Source organism: Rattus norvegicus, chromosome 5 (genome assembly GCF_021556685.1).
Source record: "Rattus norvegicus strain SHRSP/BbbUtx chromosome 5, alternate assembly SHRSP_T2T, whole genome shotgun sequence".
Lineage (NCBI taxonomy): Eukaryota > Metazoa > Chordata > Mammalia > Rodentia > Muridae > Rattus > Rattus norvegicus.
The window spans coordinates 109,210,057-109,227,647 of NC_141538.1; the positions used below are offsets into that span (position 1 = coordinate 109,210,057).

At 38.2% G+C, this 17,591-nt stretch overlaps 2 protein-coding genes across 2 annotated transcripts; both read left to right on the forward strand.

Annotated features, from left to right (window-relative positions):
- Positions 1-1,669: 1,669 nt before the first annotated feature.
- On the forward strand, positions 1,670-2,224 carry LOC120103164 (interferon alpha-12-like). The gene has a single exon (XM_087551632.1). The coding sequence runs from the start codon at positions 1,670-1,672 to the stop codon at positions 2,222-2,224; it is 555 nt and encodes a 184-aa protein (XP_087407758.1).
- A 14,596-nt stretch (positions 2,225-16,820) lies between these two features.
- Ifna4l1 (interferon, alpha 4 like 1) lies at positions 16,821-17,390 on the forward strand. Its single transcript, XM_087551765.1, has one exon. The coding sequence runs from the start codon at positions 16,821-16,823 to the stop codon at positions 17,388-17,390; it is 570 nt and encodes a 189-aa protein (XP_087407891.1).
- The last annotated feature ends 201 nt before the right edge of the window (positions 17,391-17,591 follow it).

Genomic DNA, 17,591 nt, shown 5'->3' on the forward strand with positions numbered 1-17,591 from the left:
GATATGCATGTGCATATTTGCAAAGGTTTGTGAATGTTTGTGAGAATTTGTGGAAATTTGGGCATGTGTGTATGTGTCTGTGGCTGTGTGAGTATTTATGTTTGAATGATTGCAAATGTATGTAGGGAAATCTGTACATGTGTAGTTATATTGTGTTTGTTTGTCTAGTGTGTATTCATATGTTGAAAACTGTCTTATATAAGAGAGTCAATATGTGTGTGTATGAATTGGGAATATATATATATATATATATATGTGTGTGTGTGTGTGTGTCACAAGTGTTGTGGGAATGTATGTTTGTGCCTGTGTAAGTCTCTGTGTGTGTATGGATGTATGTGTGGGTGTGTATTGCATGTATGTATGTTTGCAGGTCTCAGTGTTGTATGTGTGAGCATATACATGTAAGAATTTCCATTTTGTTTCTGTGGGTATATTTGTTTGTATGTGAGTGTGTGTGCATTTGTGCATGTGAATGCTTATCTTTGTATGTGTGTGGGGGGGGAGTTGTGGGTATTTGTGTATTGTGTGAGTCTCTTTCTGTGCATCTATATAAAGTGGACCTGTGTGTCTGTATATGCATGATGAGTGAGTTTGTGTGGATGTGTGTTTTTAATCACTGCATGTGTGTGTGTATGTGTAAGAGAGAGGCAGGGGTGGAGACAGAGAGAGAGAGAGAGAGAGAGAGAGAGAGAGAGAGAGAGAGAGAGAGAGAGAGAGAATGAGAGGTAGATGCACACTGAGACAGAATAGCACACATGGAGAGTGTGTACTAGGTATAAGCTTGCTTTGCTATGAATGTGGAGGTCAGAAGCCACCTTACAGGTCTTGGTTGGGTACTGCAACCCTATGCTCCAGAATCAAACCACGCTTATAAAGCTTGAACATAAGGCTTTTTTCATGTATATCTCTCAGGATGCCATGAAAATCTTTGGATAAAGAGCGAATATACAGCATTAGCTATACTTACTTTAAGAAAATTAATATAAAGAAAATAACTTAACTTTTATCCTTTAAGAAATGGAAAATTTAGAAGTATACTATTATATCAGTACAATTTCTGTAGAGACAGGGCTTCCCTCTGTAGTCCTGACTGTCTTGGAACTTGCTTTGTAGACTAGGCTGGCCTTGAACTCTGATACCCTTTTGCCAGTATAATGCAGCTCCCACAATAATATTTTTAATTTAGAAAGAATTTGCACCATCCTCAACACTTTGATGCAAATATTTATGCAAATGGCCTAAATAAAATAAAAAATAATTGTAAATGAATTACAATAACTTTTAAATCAAGTACAACCACAGAGAAAGTTTTGTGTTTGCAATAGATGTATAAATGTCTCATAGAGACTGCATATTTGTAGAATAGTGGTTAATGACAATTTAAGTATAATTTAAGAGAAACCATGTAAAGCAGCTCTCTGAGGGTATCAGTGAAAGAGAAAGTAATGATGGAACCCAAATCCTTGAGAAAAAAATTGCCAGAAGCAAGCAGAGAGTGAGGTAAAGAAAGTGAAAAGAGAATTGGGAAGCTAGGGGAGGGCATTCAGAAAGGGGAAAGTTGTGTTTGCCACTATTTAAGATAGATGCACACAGCAGGGTTATCAGAGAACCTACAGGGGAAGACTCAAACACGCTGCTCAGAGAGTCATCAGCATCTGCAAGATCCACGATGGCTATGGTTTGTGCATTCCTCACGATTCTGGTAGTTATGAGCCACTGGTCAACCTGCTGTCTAGGATGTAACCTGCCTCGCACTCATAACCTCACAGTCCTGAAACAAATGAGTCGACAGTCCCCTGTCTCCTGCCTGAAGGACATACAATACTTTGAACTCCCTTTGGAGAAGGTGGATGCCCAGCAGATCCAGAAGTCTCAAGCCATCTCCGTCTTGGAAACCCTGACTCAGCAGGTCCTGACCCTCTTCGAATCAGAGGAGTCACGTGCTGCTTGGAATGAAACCCTCCGATTGTCATTCTGCAATTACCTCTACCAGCAGCTCAAAGATCTTGAAGCCTGTCAGAATCAGCAGGTTGGAGTGCAGGAAGTTCCCTTGACCCAGGAACCCTCCTGGCTGGCTGTGAGGGAATACTTCGGCAGGATCACCATGTACCTGAAACAGAAGAAACACAGCCCCTGTGCCTGGGAAGTGGTTAGAGTAGAAGTCGGGAGAGCCCTGATTTATTCAGATATGTTCCTGGCAAAACTGAGTGAAGAGAAGGAATGAGTAGTGAGACAAAGTGGAGAGGACTCTCCTGGACTACAACATTGCATCTCACATTATAGTCTCTCCTTAAAAAGCTCTCATAACTTTCAGTATGAATACAATCAATCTGCCTAGACGGTTTGGTGATATTGAGGAATTATTTTCAATATGTAAAACAGTTTTTGTATCTGCATCCAATTGGTTATTTATTTATTCACTTTTTATTAGAGTGTTAGTAAATTTAAGATATTTATGCTATATCTTGCATTCTTATATTTTTAATAAAGAACATGATCATTTGTAATTAAATTATTTTGTATTCAAATAAATTTGCTTTATAAGACACTTTGGATTAATTAATTTGGTATCTCTTTAACATTATCAACTATTTTTAACAGAGTGTACACTGTAAATATTGTTCAAATGAACACTTTCTAAATATCAGAGAGGGTAGACATATACACTGCACAGTATTTAGACAAACCCTAAATATTTTCATCTTCTTCTCTCTGGCATATAGTATTCTTCTGGCTGGATAGACAGCATGCTGTGCAGAAGAAAACCAGAGAGTCTAGCTCCTCACAATCCTTAGTCCACTTTGATCAAATATGCCTTGGATTTATTTAGCATTTCATTTCCTTGATCTCATTTATTTGTCATCTACTATTATCATTGGTTAGTTTAGTGGTTTTAGGTTCTAAATATGAGTGAGGTCGTGTACAGCAACACAAAACAGATAAAAAGTGACTAGCCTGCCTATATGGCACAGAAAGGCAAGACAAGAAGAACCTGGGAATTAATGCCACTCATATAGCCTCATAATCCATTCCTGGGAATAAGCCAATCAGGAAAGTGAAATGACTCTAAAATTAACCCTTTGAAACAACACTATTCCTTCTCTATTTCCTGGACCTTTCCTCTTCTCAGTTTCTGCTTCTCTGTCACCTCCTGCTCCTCCTCCTCCTCCTGCTCCTCCTCCTCCTCCTCCTCTTCCTCCTCCTCTTTCTCCCTTCTCTTCCTCCTCCTCATGCTTCTGCTTTTGCTCCATCTCCTTTGAACCACTAGTTGTGCATGGCACAGCACCATCTGGTGGAGCATGGTAGCCACTCTCAGGTGCTCCATCCCTGATGATACCTGAATCTCTTTCCTCCATCACCAATATTTTACTCCCTCTTCTTCAATGTTTCCTGAGACCAGGAAATCAGCCCTTCAGTTTCTCAGTGACCAGTTGTGAGTCTCTCTGTTTATTGGCAGGGACTGTAAAACAGTTCTGTGGTAAGTGTTGGCCAGGACAACTGCCCCCTCTTAGATGTAAGTTCTAACTTCAAATCAGGTATTGTGACAGGTTGAATATAGCAATGCTTTTGTTCTTTGTTATCTTCATGGCTCCACATGTATTTTAAATATGATAATTGTGAGAGAAATATTACCGAAAGTTTTATGTGAACTGTGTTGACACTAAAGATCTCCTGAAAATATAGTCAATTTCATAACATCTTATTAATAGCCATAGATCTTGTCCTTTTTTTCTTAGTTTCTAACATTTGTGCTATCATTTTGTCATTTAGATGACACATCAGTTCCTTTTTCAGCTTTCATTACAATGACATCATAGTTTTGGTTCAGTGTTACAAACCAACCTCAGGGTTTTCTTTCTAGGAAAGTAGAGAAGAGACACAGACTAGAACTGGAGACTTCGACCATTCAATACCTCAGGAGAGATGAAAGAGTAAATGCAAAAATACAGAGAGTTGAGGCACAGAAAGCCCTTGCTTCTGTCACAATTAAGTGAATATTTCTGCCATTAGACACATTAGACATGGAAGACTAATCTCTGAATTCAATATTCAATAAGAATTGATGACTGACAAATATATAGGCATCAGTGTTTTAGACTGAAACTGAAAGTGGAAGTACAGGCAAATGTATATATTATGTATGATATGCTGTACATATGATATAATACCATTAATTGTACATATGTATTTATATATGTGTACATATATGCACACATATTTCTTTGACTCTGATAGACTCCCAGTACCTCCCTGCTGCTCCAGACCCCATCTTCCATCCTCAGAGCCCTTGTTTCGCCCTCCTTGATGCAGAAAGCCCCAGTGTGTGCTCCTCATTCTCTCCTCATTACTCAGCTCTGCTCACTCTACAAATGCTGTAATTCTTTACATCTTGATTCATGACTGGAGGTTTTGTTTAAATATATAACCACCATTGAAACCAGAATGAAGGAGTTTACGGTTTGAATCAAATTCTCAGATATAGGAATTTCCTCTTAATTTTAAACCTTAGACAATGTTCTTCTAATGACCTAAAACTGATTGAACGAGGAAAAGAAACAGAAAAAGAAGGAAGAGAGGAAAAAAGAGAAAGAAAAAACAGAAGGAAGGAAGGAAGGAAGGAAGGAAGGAAGGAAGAAGAAGCAAGGAAGAAAAAAAGAGGGAAAGAAGAAAGGAAGAAACGAAAGAGAGATAGAAAAAGGAAACGAAATCTTCAATTATGAGAGAAATTCAGAAAGGAACAGAGCCACCTACTGGTTTGGTCTGCAAAAAACCAAACAGAATCCAATCTCCTCACTGAAACCGACTTTTCTCCAGAAGAACTGAATTCAGAAAGACTCTATTCCTTTCAAATTCATCTTTGAAAGGGAAATCATCTCGTGTTCCTAAGTCATGTCATCTGAACAATGGACAAGTATGTATAAAAAGGTCTTCTTTGTTGTTTCTCTCTAGCCTTATATAACTGAAGTTTTCTGGAGAAGGAGGGGGTCTGTGTGCACTCCCCTCAGTAATGATTCACAACCAAAGTCACGACATTTTGATCATTAGGTAATGCCTTGTGAAACTGAGACAACCAACCCTGAGCTAGGAATGCTGTAAAATAGCATGTGAGCTCACAGAAGGGATTCTTCACCTACTGCTCTGCCTGCTGATGCCAGCAACAGTGAGTTTGGTAACTGCACTGATCTATGGCTGTCTTTTGATATGTGACCTCAAGATTTAGGTAACCTACTCCACGGTCAGTCCTCGAGATATAATGTGAATCTGTGTTTCAGGTGATGGTCAATCAAAACTGATGCAGAATAACTTAGTTTATATTTCTATTGGGGTGAGATCTGTGTTTTACAGGGTCATGGAGCAACATAACAGAGGTTCTTGACACCTCAGCCTCTTTGAGGTTTAAAGTACACTGGAACAGAGGAATACAATGTGTATCTGTGTGTAGAACTGCCAAGGAAATGCTAGACCTTAAGTTTCTTCTTAAGAGGGAGTTGTCAATTACAACTTCCTCCTTGACGTTTTGTTCTGGCCCTGGACTCCATGGTCAGGAGAAAGATGCCTCTGTCTCTTTGGACGGTAAACATGCTCACAAGAGTGTTGCCATGTCTGATTCCTCATAGGGTGCAGAGGAATAGGTATAGAATTACGTATGATAGGCACATACATTGGTAATTTGTGTATTTGTACAAGTTCATAAGACATGAATATTTGCTGCAGATCTGAAAATTGAAATAGACTTTGCTAGGGACTGTAATTATTGGATAAATGGTTATTGGTGTGACTGCTAAATACATTTCAGATATTACTTTCTGTACTGTTTCTTTGATGGTTATTTTAATATAATCTTCATCACTTTCATTGTTATATAAAATATTATGAAATAACTCCACATATCAACTTGCTCAGAAAATATGTAATGTCATATCATGTTTCACACCTTTGATTTAATAACTTCTTTTTATTAAACAAAGTTTGGGAATCAAGAGACCAAATAGGAAGACTGAGACAGGTCAATGCAGTAGGTGACAAAGTACTGAGCCATCATTCCTGTACACAGAAGCAGACTTGATTCAATGCACACTGATTTCACACAGAAAGGACCTTGCATTCAGGAAGCATCACACCGCTGTCCATGAAGACATATCTGTGTAGAGACACACAATGTAAGCTAGAGACTGCCAAATTTGTCAAGCTTCAGGATTGAGAATGTTAAAATGTCCATATCCAGTTCTCTGTGTCTGCTATTCCTGAGTTGCAATGATCAGTACCCGGGTATGTAGAGCCGGACACAGAAGCATCTTAACTAATGGAGGAAGTGATCTGGCCAACATCCTAGTTAAATCAGTAAGCTGCCAGACCAGTGTGAAGCACTGTGAGGAAGGCGTCAAGAAGAGAGTGCTGAGTTTACTTGACACCCATCTCTGTCTTCCATATACAAATGCACTTGTCCAGGCCAACACATCTAAAACTCTTTGCACTTTCCAATGAGTAGAGGCCTATTCACTGCTTTCTCCTTTTTCAGATGAAGTGTATGAAGCCATATATTAAGGTCCTTGATGCTAGGCAGTTCAGTTTTTTACAGGATGATGAATATGGATCTATTTTCATCATTTTAGAGGCAAGCATCAAATTAGACGAGCACCAATCGTTGAAGATGATGTCTTATTTCCAGTGTGTACTTTTGTATTCTTTCTTTAAAATGAGATTTCATTTTGTAAATTAAATTTAAATGTACAGAATTGTGCCTGGGTCTTCTATTCAATTCCATAAATCAATCATCTGTTTATATCCCAAACCAATGCTCTATTTATCATTTTAGGTCTGTAGTACATTGTGAGCTCAATGCTGGTGATACCTGTTCCAGTTCTTTTATGTTTTAGTGTTGGTATAGACGTTAATAATCTAAAACACGTAAAAGTATATGTTGCAGTTAATTAAAATTAAGTATTTATTATTCATAAAGTGAGTTAAATGTTCCTATTGTAAATATATGCTAGATGTTCACTTTTGGATGTGCATACACTGGTGCCAGATGTCAATCAATATCAGGTTTTCACCTTATTTTCTTTGACTGGATCTCTTCCTTAAATGAGGGCTCACCATTGTAGCCAGACTGCCTGGCCTATGGGTATATGATATTTGTTTATATTGACTAAATGTGGAATTAACTGAAAGCCCAAAAGGTAGGTGCACATGTGATCTAGTTTTGCTTAACTTGTAGTGAGAAAATCAACTTCTAGTCAGGATCTCTATAATGGGAAGAGAGAGCTTTAGTCAGGATCTTTGAGGTGTGAAGACTCACCTCTACTATGAGCCAGGCCTTCTGCTGGAAGCCTATATCAGTACATGAAAGGTGCTTTTGTGTTTGCTTGTGTGCTTTTCCCTTGTTAGCAATTCATTCATTCACTGGCATTAGAATCTAAATTTATTGAAATCTGCCTCATAGAAAATACCAGCTAAGAAATCAGCCTAGTCAACAATTACAGGATACTTTGAACTTAACTCACAGGCAGATATTTTCTGAACTGGCTAAACCTTGTTCTTTCATCCATTCTAAACACACACACACACACACACACACACACACACACACACACACACACACAAGTGTGTGCATATTACTAACTTATACACATACATATATACATAAACATATACAAACATACACATGCATAGAGGGAGAGACTAAAGGTGATAAATATTTTAAATAAACCAACTTCTTTTGAAATCACTAACTAGTAAAGTATTCCAAGTACATGTCTGTGTCTCCTTTTCAGTGTCAGTATTACAGACATGTGCTCCTGTACAGGCATGGATTTTTGAGAAACCAATCAGCTATTTCTGCATTTACTGCAAGTAACTTCCTGACTCCAGCTATCTCCCCATTTTGTATTTTAATTATTAAGTAAGTCTCCAAAAATTTACAATATTTGTGTTTGAAAAAGTACAAACCACAGTGACAGTCAGAAAAAAATAGGTGACAAATAGTAACACTGGTATTTAACTTGTAAAAAGGGGGAAATTTGCTGTTTGCTTCAGGAAATGAAATGAGTAAGGCAGAGTTTCTGATTCTTCAGTTTCTTGAGATGGACTAGTTGTGCTATATTTTCAACCCTGTGAAATAACAAAAAGAGAAAAGAAAGAATATGAGGGTCTCCAAGCAGACATGTGGTGTGGATACAGGCCAGATGGAATTGCAGAACAAAGGATTTCTTTTGACAAATGCTGTGGAGTCAAGATTGTGAAAGACCTTGGTAGATTTCTGAGAGGAAAAGCAAATTGCTTGAAAAAGATTTGAAAGCAATAGTCAGAGGCACAGGTAGCTACAAGATCATGTACACATAAAACAAATGAGATAAGAACAACATTCCATGCACTGAAAGAGAAAATCATGGAAAAGTATCTATAAACACAGAGAAGAAATCTCAGTCTTGACAAATTCAGTATGCCAAAGAAAAATGCAGATAGAGGTTCACAGCCCATTTGAGGTAAGTTGTCACAAATGAGTGTGTGTGAATGTGTGATTGTGTGTTTCTGTATGTGTGTGAGAGAAAGAAAGAAAACTAGATAGATAGATAGATAGATAGATAGATAGATAGATAGATAGATGATGGATAGATGGATAGATAGATAGATAGATAGATAGATAGATAGATAGATAGACAGACAGATAGATGATAGAATTTCAAAACTCCACACTCATCAATGGATAGATCATGGAAACAGAAACTAAACAGATATATATATATATATATATATATATATATATGTATATATATATATATATAAACTACCTGAAGTTATGAACCAAATAGACTTAACAGGTATTTTTAGAACATTTCATCCTAAAAGAAAAGAATATACCTTCTTCTCAGCACCTCATGGTAACTACTCCAAAGCTGACCATATAATCGGTCACAAAACAGGCCTCAACAGATACAAAAAGAGTGAAATAATCTCATGCATCCTATCAGGCTACCATGGACTAAGGCTGGTCTTTAAGAACAATAAAAACAACAGAAAGCCCACATATACAGGGAACTTGAACAATGCTCTACTCAATGATAACTTGGTCAAGGAAGAAATAAAGAATGAAATTAAAGACCTTTCAGAATTTAATGAAAATGAAGGTACAACATACCCAAACTTATGGGACACAATGAAAGATGTGCTAAGAGGAAAACTCATAGCTCTGAGTGCCTGCAGAAAGAAACAGGAGAGAGCATACATTAGCATCTTGACAGCACACCTAAAAAGGTCCAGAACAAAAGGAAGCAAATGCAGCCAAGAGGGGTAGAAGGCAGGAAATAATCAAACTCAGGGCTGAAATCAAACAAATAGAAACAAAAAGGACTATACAAAGAATCAACAAAACAAAGAGCCAGTTTTTGAGAAAAATCAACAAGATAGCTAAACCCTTAGCCAAACTAACCAGAGGGTATAGAGAGTGTATCCAAATTATCAAAATCAAAAATGAAAAGGGAGACATAAGAATAGAATCTGAGGAAATTTTAAAAAAATCATCAGATCCTACTACAAAAGCCTATATCAACAAAATTAGAAAATATGGAGGAAATGGATATTTTCTAGACAAATATCTGGTAGCTAAGTTAAATCATGATCAGATAAACCATTTAAAAATCTCCATAACTACTAAAGAAATAGAAGTCATTAAAAGTCTCTCAACAAAAAACAGCCCAGGACCAGATGGGTTTAGTCCAGAATTCTATCAGACCTTCACAGAAGACCTCATACCAATACTGTCCAAAGTATTCCACAAAATAGAAACAGACAGAGCGCTATCCACTGCCTTCAATGAAGCCACAATTACTCTTATACTAAACTGCACAAAGACTCAACAAAGAAAGAGAACTTCAGACCAATTTCCCTTATGAATGTTGACACAAAAATAGTCAATAAAATTCTTGCAAACCAAATCCAAGAATACATCAAAATGATAATCCATCATGATCAAGTAGGCTTCATCCAGGGTGTTCAATAGATGGAAATCCATCAACATAATCCACTATATAAACAAACTCAAACACATGATGCTAAGAAAGCATTTGACAAAATTCAACATCCCTTCATGATAAAAGTCCTGGAAAGATCAGGAATTCAAGGCCCATACCTAAACATAGTAAAAGCAATATACAGCAAACCAATAGCTGATGTTAAACTAAATGGAGAGAAACTTGAAGCAATCCCACCAAATCAGGGACTACTCATTCAATATAGTAATGCAAATCCTAGCCAGAAAAATCAGACAATGAAAGGAGTTCAACTGGACACAAATTGTAAAGGAAGAAGTCAATATATCACTTTGCAGATGATATGTTAGTATACTTAAGTGACCCCAAAAGTTCCACCAGAGAACTACTAAGCCTGATAAAGAACTTCAGCAAAGTGGTTGGGTATAACATTAACTCAAACAAATCATTAGCCTTCCTCTACTCAAAGGATAAACAGGCCGAGAAAGAAATTAGAGAAATGACACCCTTCACAATAGTCCCAAATAATATAAAATATCTTGGTGTGCCTCTAACCAAGCAAGTGAAACATCTATATGACAGGAACTCTAAGTCTCTGAAGAAAAAAATTGAAGATTCAGAAGGTGGAAAGACCTCCATGCTCATGGATTGGCAGGATTAAAATGGTAAAAATGGCCATTTTGTTAAAAGCAACCTACAGTTTCAGTGCAATCCCCATGAAAATTCCAACTCAATTCTTCATAGAGTTAGAAAGAACAATTTGCAAATTCATTTGGAATACAACAAACTCAGGATATTGAAAATTATACTTATGAATAAAAGGACTTCTGGGGGAATCACTATCCATGAACTCAAGCAGTATTACAGAGCAATAGTGATAAAAACTGCATGGTATTGGTACAGAGACAGACAGATGGACCAATGGAATAGAATTGAAGACCCAGAAGTGAAGCCACACACCTATGGTCACTTGATTTTTGACAAAGGAGCAAAAACCATCCAATGGAGAAATGATAGCATTTTCAGAAAATGGTGCTGGTTCAACTGGAGGTCAACATGTAGAAGAATGCAGATCGATCCATGCTTATCACCCTGTACAAAGTTTAAGTCCAAGTGGATCAAGGACCTCCACATCAAACCAGATGCACTCAAACTAATAGAAGAAAAAGTGGGGAAGCATCTCGAACACATGGGCACTGGAGAAAATTTTCTGAACAAAACACCAATGGCTTATGCTCTAAGATCAAGAATTGACAAATGGGATCTCATAAAACTGCAAACCTTCTGTAAGGCAAAGGACATTGTTGTTAGGACAAAACGGCAACCAACAGATTGGGAAAAGATCTTTACCAATCCTACAACTGATAGAGGGCTTATATCCAAAATATACAAAGAACTCAAGAAGTTAGACGGCAGGGAGACAAATAACCCTATTAAAAAATGGGGTTCAGAGGTAAACAAAGAATTCACAGCTGAGGAATGCCGAATGGCTGAGAAACACCTAAAGAAATGTTCAACATCTTTAATCATAAGGAAAATGCAAATCAAAACAACCTTGAGATTTCACCTCACACCAGTGAGAATGGCTAAGATCAAAAACTCAGGTGACAGCAAATGCTGGCAGGATGTGGAGAAAGAGGAACAATCCTCCATTGTTGGTGGGATTGCAAACTGGTACAACCACTCTGGAAATCAGTCTGGAGGTTCCTCAGAAAATTAGACTTTGCACTACCTGAGGATCCAGCTATACCTCTCCTGGGCATATACCCAAAAGATGCTCCAACATACAACAAAGACACGTGCTCCACTATGTTCATAGCAGCCTTATTTATAATAGCCAGAAGCTGGAAAGAACCCAGATGAATGAACAGAGGAATGGATACAGAAAATGTGGTACACCTACACAATGGAGTACTAATCAGCTATCAAAAACAATGACTTCATGAAATTCATAGGCAAATGGATTGAACTATAGTGTATCATTCTGAGTGAGGTAACCCAATCTCAGAAAAACTCACTGATAAGTGGATATTAGCCCAAAAACTCAAATTACCCAAGATACAATCCACAGACCACATGAAGCTCAAGAAGAAGGACACCAAAGTGCAGATGCTTCACTCCTTCTTAAACAGCGGAACAAAATTATTCATAGGAGTAGATATGGAGGCAAATTTTGGAGCAGAGAGTGAAGAAACAGCCTTCCAGAGCCTGCCCCACATGGTTGTACAGTTTTCCCTTTCTCTCTTTCTCCCTCTCTCTCTCTCTATACACACACACACACACAGACACACACACACACACACACACACACACACACACACACACACACACACACACAGAGCCACGAAAACTACATAAGATTGATGAAGCTAAGGAGTTCATGCTGCAGGAGCCGGATATAGCTGTCTCCTGAGAGGCACAGCCAGAGCATGTCAAATACAGAGGCGAATGCTAGCAGTAAACCATTGAACTGAGAACAGGACCCCCACTGGAGGAATTTAAGAAAGGATTGAAAGAGCTGAAGGGACTTGCAATCCCATAAGAACAACAATGCCAACAAACCAGAGCTCCCGGGAACTAAACCACTACCCAAAGACTATACATGGCTCCAGCTGCATACGTAGCAGACGATGGCTTTGTTGGGCACCAATGGAGGGATCTGGTCCATCACTGGGTCTCTGCTTCCAGAACATGTGGGAACTGCAGGAAGAATGTTTTAAGGGATGGTTTTAGTTGTTTTGGTAGAAAGATGTAATAAACTTAGAATCAAGAATAGAATGTGCCTACTCCTCAAAATACATAATAATAAATATGATGAGCTTTCATGATAACGTAAAAAAAGAAATAGGATTGTGACAAATTTGAAAAAAAAAAAAAACAGGTGCCAGCATGAAACCACAAGTGTGATCTTTGATAAGGCAAGGCTGTGTAAAAATTGCTTCTTTGAACTTTAAAATAAGGTTACATTATACAACACTGCTTTGAACTTGTTACACTGATCCCTTTCTGTAACTCCACTGTTGTAACATTTTACCTATGAAGCAATTCTTTCTTACATAGAATACTTTATGTCAAAAAGCTATAAGAAGATTAAAAAAAGGAAGTGGTACAGCTGATTTCTATTCACTCAGTGTGTGAGTGAGTGAGTGTGTGAGTGTGTGTGTGTGTGTGTGTGTGTGTGTGTGTGTGTGTGTGTGTGTGTGTGTGTGTGTGTTATCTGAATGACTTCTTTCCTTTCTCTTTTCTCTCCGGTTCAAAAGGACTTAACTAGTTCTGAACTTCTTGCCTGGCCTGTGAGAGGCTCCTGACTGACTTGCCATAGAAAGGAGCTCTAGGAACAAAGACTTTTACTTAATTCTCTGATGCTAAACAGTATGTGTTCACCATGAGATATTGGCACTTATGTAAGCACAAATAGTGAGAGTGACATTGTTAATTTTCCCCAGGGCTTATCTAACCATGAATCAGTTTTAGTTTTAGTAAATTTTAGTTCTTATTGACAAACAGAGTTCTTATTGAAACAGTTAATACAGAGGTTTGGCACTTACTCAAGTGTAGAACAATAATGGAGAGACAAGTTCCTAGACTTTAATAAAGCATGAGGAGTTAAGAATACAGATACAAAATAATGTGCAGATATTTATAAAATAAAGATGCAGCATTCAGTAAAGCACAGGGGGTTAAAGGAAAAGAAACCAAATTTTAATAAAGCATAAAAATAAAAAAGATTATAAAACAAGTACCACTTGATCTATAGCCTTTGCATGGGTATATATGTGGTGTGTGTGTGTGTGTTTGTGTGTGTTTGTACATGCTATGCCTCCAAGGAAGAGCAATGGACTTTCAGACAGAGACACAGCTAAGGGATCCTGTTCTCTCTAACTAGCCCTATGCACATGCTTACTGGGTTCCTACATTTCCTTTATACAACTAATCATTTAAAAACAACAATTCTGTTGGCTCTGTGTATCCACAGCAATGACAGAAAAACAGACTTTCTTGTTTAAGAATCTGAGATGGAGGCGTAAGAAGGCTATGGAGACTCAACAAATGGAAGGGCACTGAGAAGGTCTGCAAAGCCAAGGAAATCATACCAGCCTTGGCAGACATAGAGAGATGAGGGGACATGGTTCCCAAGTGTCTGACAGTGTATACCCTAAAAGTAGAAGAAACTAAAATTATCAGCAGCACAAAAACAAATATTCCAGTTAGTTACATTTTCCCCCGAAAGGGGAAATAATGACGCTAATATCCTCCTATAGAGAAGGACTTTTTTAATATATAAAACCATACATAGAACACATATTGTTTCCATTAAATTAATTCCATTTATTTCTAACTCTCAAAACGAGTGCCAAGACTTTAAAATCTGAGGTACAAATTAATGGCTGTGTAGATCCCTTAACTGCTGTGAGGAGGTGTAGAGAAGCTAGAACTGCTTCTACACTGATTTGACAGGAACATTGTCTGTGGTTCCGATACTACAATATCCTGAGTATAATTATAAATATTGCATGTTGCTTTGTATGGTTTTAATAGTACTGTTGGTATAGAGTGTGAGCTTTCAAGCATTTGAAATACAAATTTCAGATACTTCCCCATATGTTTTGGTTTAGATGCAAAATGTTGCTGGGGTTCAACATGTTGGAGGTTGGTACACAGGGAAGCAGTGTTCACAGGACACTGCAGCCTTCATCACATCTTCCAGGAACAAACAATATCAATGAAAAGCCATTGATTATTTCTGATGAATAGTCTATGAGGCATTGAGGCTTTGCTGGAGGAAGGTTAGAGGGAATCCATTGTAAGGACAAACTTCCCCTGTCTACCTCTTGGAGACCATGACATGGGTAAATTTTTAATACACAAGGTCTTCCCACTATGCAATGGATTCAGAAATCCATGGGGTTAATGGTGTAAAGTTGTGAGAGAAATGAAATTTTAAGCTTTGAGGTTTTAAATATCTTATTACTCTTGTGTATGTGTATGAATGTGTGTGTTTGTGTGTGTCTGCATGTGTTATTTTGTGTGAATATGTCCAAGTGCCTGTGTGTCACCCAGTGTGTTAATGTGTAATGGCATGTATGCCTATATGTGTGTCTTTGTATGTACTTGAGTATGTATACATGTGAGTTTGTTTAAGGATTTGCATGTGCGTGTTTGCAAAGGTTTGTGAACATTAGTGAGAATGTGTGGGAATTTGTACATGTGTGTATGTGTCTGTGCCTGTGTGAGTGTTTATGTTTGAATGATGGCAGATGTTTACGGGGAACTCTGCACATGTGTGGGTGTATGTGAGTTAAAGTGTTTGTCTAGTGTGTGTTTATGTGTTAAAACTGTCTTATATGAGAGATTAAGTATGTGTGTGCGCATGAATTGGGAATTTTTAATATATGTATAAGTATTGTGGGAGTGTGTGTTTGTGTGTGTGTGTGCATGTGTGAGTCTGTTTTTGTCTATGGATGTATTTTTGGGTTTATATATGTGTGGATATTTGTGTGTATGTCTGTATGTATGTGTGTGTCCACATACATGTGAGAATTTTTATTTATGGGTCTCTGTGTGTCTCTGTATGTCTGTTTATGACTGTGTGTGTTTGCATTTTTGTGAGTCTATGTGTGAGAATGCTTCTCTCTCTCTCTCTCTCTCTCTCTCTCTCTCTCTGTGTGCACGTATGTGTGTTTGTGGGTATTGTGTGAATGTGTTTGTGTGTTTCTGTGTATCTATATATGAGTGGGTCTATGTGCGTGCATGCGTGCGTGTGTGTGTGTGTGTATGCATGATGAGTGTGTGTGAAAATGTGTGAATGTGTGACTGTGTGTGTATGTGTGTGAGAGAGATATTAAGAGAGAGACACACCCACATACTGAAACAGAGTGGAACACCGGGAGAGTGTGGATGTAGGCACAAGCTTGTTTTGCTATGAATGTGGTGATCAGAGGCCATCTGATTACAAGCTTTGGTTGTCTATTGCAGCCCTGTGTTCCAGAAATCAAACCCAGATTATAAAGCTTGAACATACAGATTTTTGCGCATATACTCCCCCACAGAATGCCATGAAAATCATTGGATAATGAACTAATATACAGTGGTGGCTAGATTTATCTTTTATAAATATGTATATTACAGTCCATGAAAGGAATATAAAGAAAATAACTTAATTTTTAGCCTTTAAACAGTGGAAAAATTTGAAGTATGCCATTATATCAGTATAAGTCTTTTAGAGACAGGGTTTCTCTGTGTAGTCCTGACTGTCCTGGAACTTGCTCTGTAGACTAGGCTGGCCTTGAACTTGCATACCCTTTTGCCTATAAAATGCCACTGCCAGGCCACAATAATACGTCTAATTTAGAAAGAATTTGTATCATACTTAACATTTTGATGCAAATATTTATATAAATGGCATAAATAAAATTAAAAAATAATTATAAAATGAATTAAAATAACTTTAAAATACAAACTTAAAGGAAATCTAGTGTTTGCAATGCATGTGTTAATTTTAAACACAGACTGTGTATCTGTGGAATAGTGGTTAATCTCAGTTTAAATGTAATAAATGCTGTAGAATGCTGTAGCCTTCTGAGGGCAGCAGTGAAAGGGAAAACAATGATGGAACCCAAATGCTTGAGAAAAAAAAATGCCCAGATGCAAGCGGAGAGTGAGGTAAAGAAAGTGAAAAGAGAATTGCAAAGTGGGGGAGAGCATTCAGAAAGGGGAAACTTGTGTTTGCCCGTATTTAAGATAGATGCACACAGCAGGGTTATCAGAGAACCTACAGGGGAAGACTCAAACACACTGCCCAAAGAGTCATCAGAATCTGCAAGATCCACAATGGCTATGGTTTGTGCTTTCCTAATGGTCCTGGTGGTGATGAGCTACTCGTCCACCTGCTGTCTAGGATGTGACCTGCCTCATACTCATAACCTCAGGAACAAGAGAGCCTTCACACTCCTGGCACAAATGAGGAGACTCTCCCCTGTCTCCTGCCTGAAGGACAGAAAGGACTTTGGATTCCCCCAGGAGAAGGTGGATGCCCAGCAGATCCAGAAGGCTCAAGCCATCTCTGTCCTGCAAGATCTGACCCAGCAGGTCCTGACCCTCTTCACATCAAAGGAGTCATCTGCTGCTTGGAATGCAACCCTCCTAGATTCATTCTGCAATGACCTCCACCAGCAGCTCAGTGACCTCAAAGTCTGTCTTATGGAGCAGGTGGGGATGCAGGAATCTCCCCTGACCCAGGAAGACTCCCTGCTGGCTGTGCGGGAATACTTCCACAGGATCACTGTGTACCTGAGAGAGAAGAAACACAGCCCCTGTGCCTGGGAGGTGGTCAGAGCAGAAATCTGGAGAGCCCTGTCTTCCTCAACCAAGCTGGTGGCAAAACTGAGAGAAGAGAAGTGAGTTGTGAAACAAAGTGTTTAGAGGACTCTCCTGGATTCGAACACTGTATCACACTTTATAAGTGCTCCCTTAAAAACTCTCATTACTTTTAATATGAATACAATCAGCCTGCCTAGATGTTTCAGCAATATTGAAAAATTGTTTTCAATATATAAAACCATTTTTGTATTTGAACCCATTTGGGTTTGTTTGTTTGTTTAT

Bases quoted from the DNA above. Each gene is read 5' to 3' on its own strand.
- LOC120103164 (XM_087551632.1), top strand. From the start codon at position 1,670: ATGGCTATGGTTTGTGCATTCCTCACGATTCTGGTAGTTATGAGCCAC.
- Ifna4l1 (XM_087551765.1), top strand. From the start codon at position 16,821: ATGGCTATGGTTTGTGCTTTCCTAATGGTCCTGGTGGTGATGAGCTAC.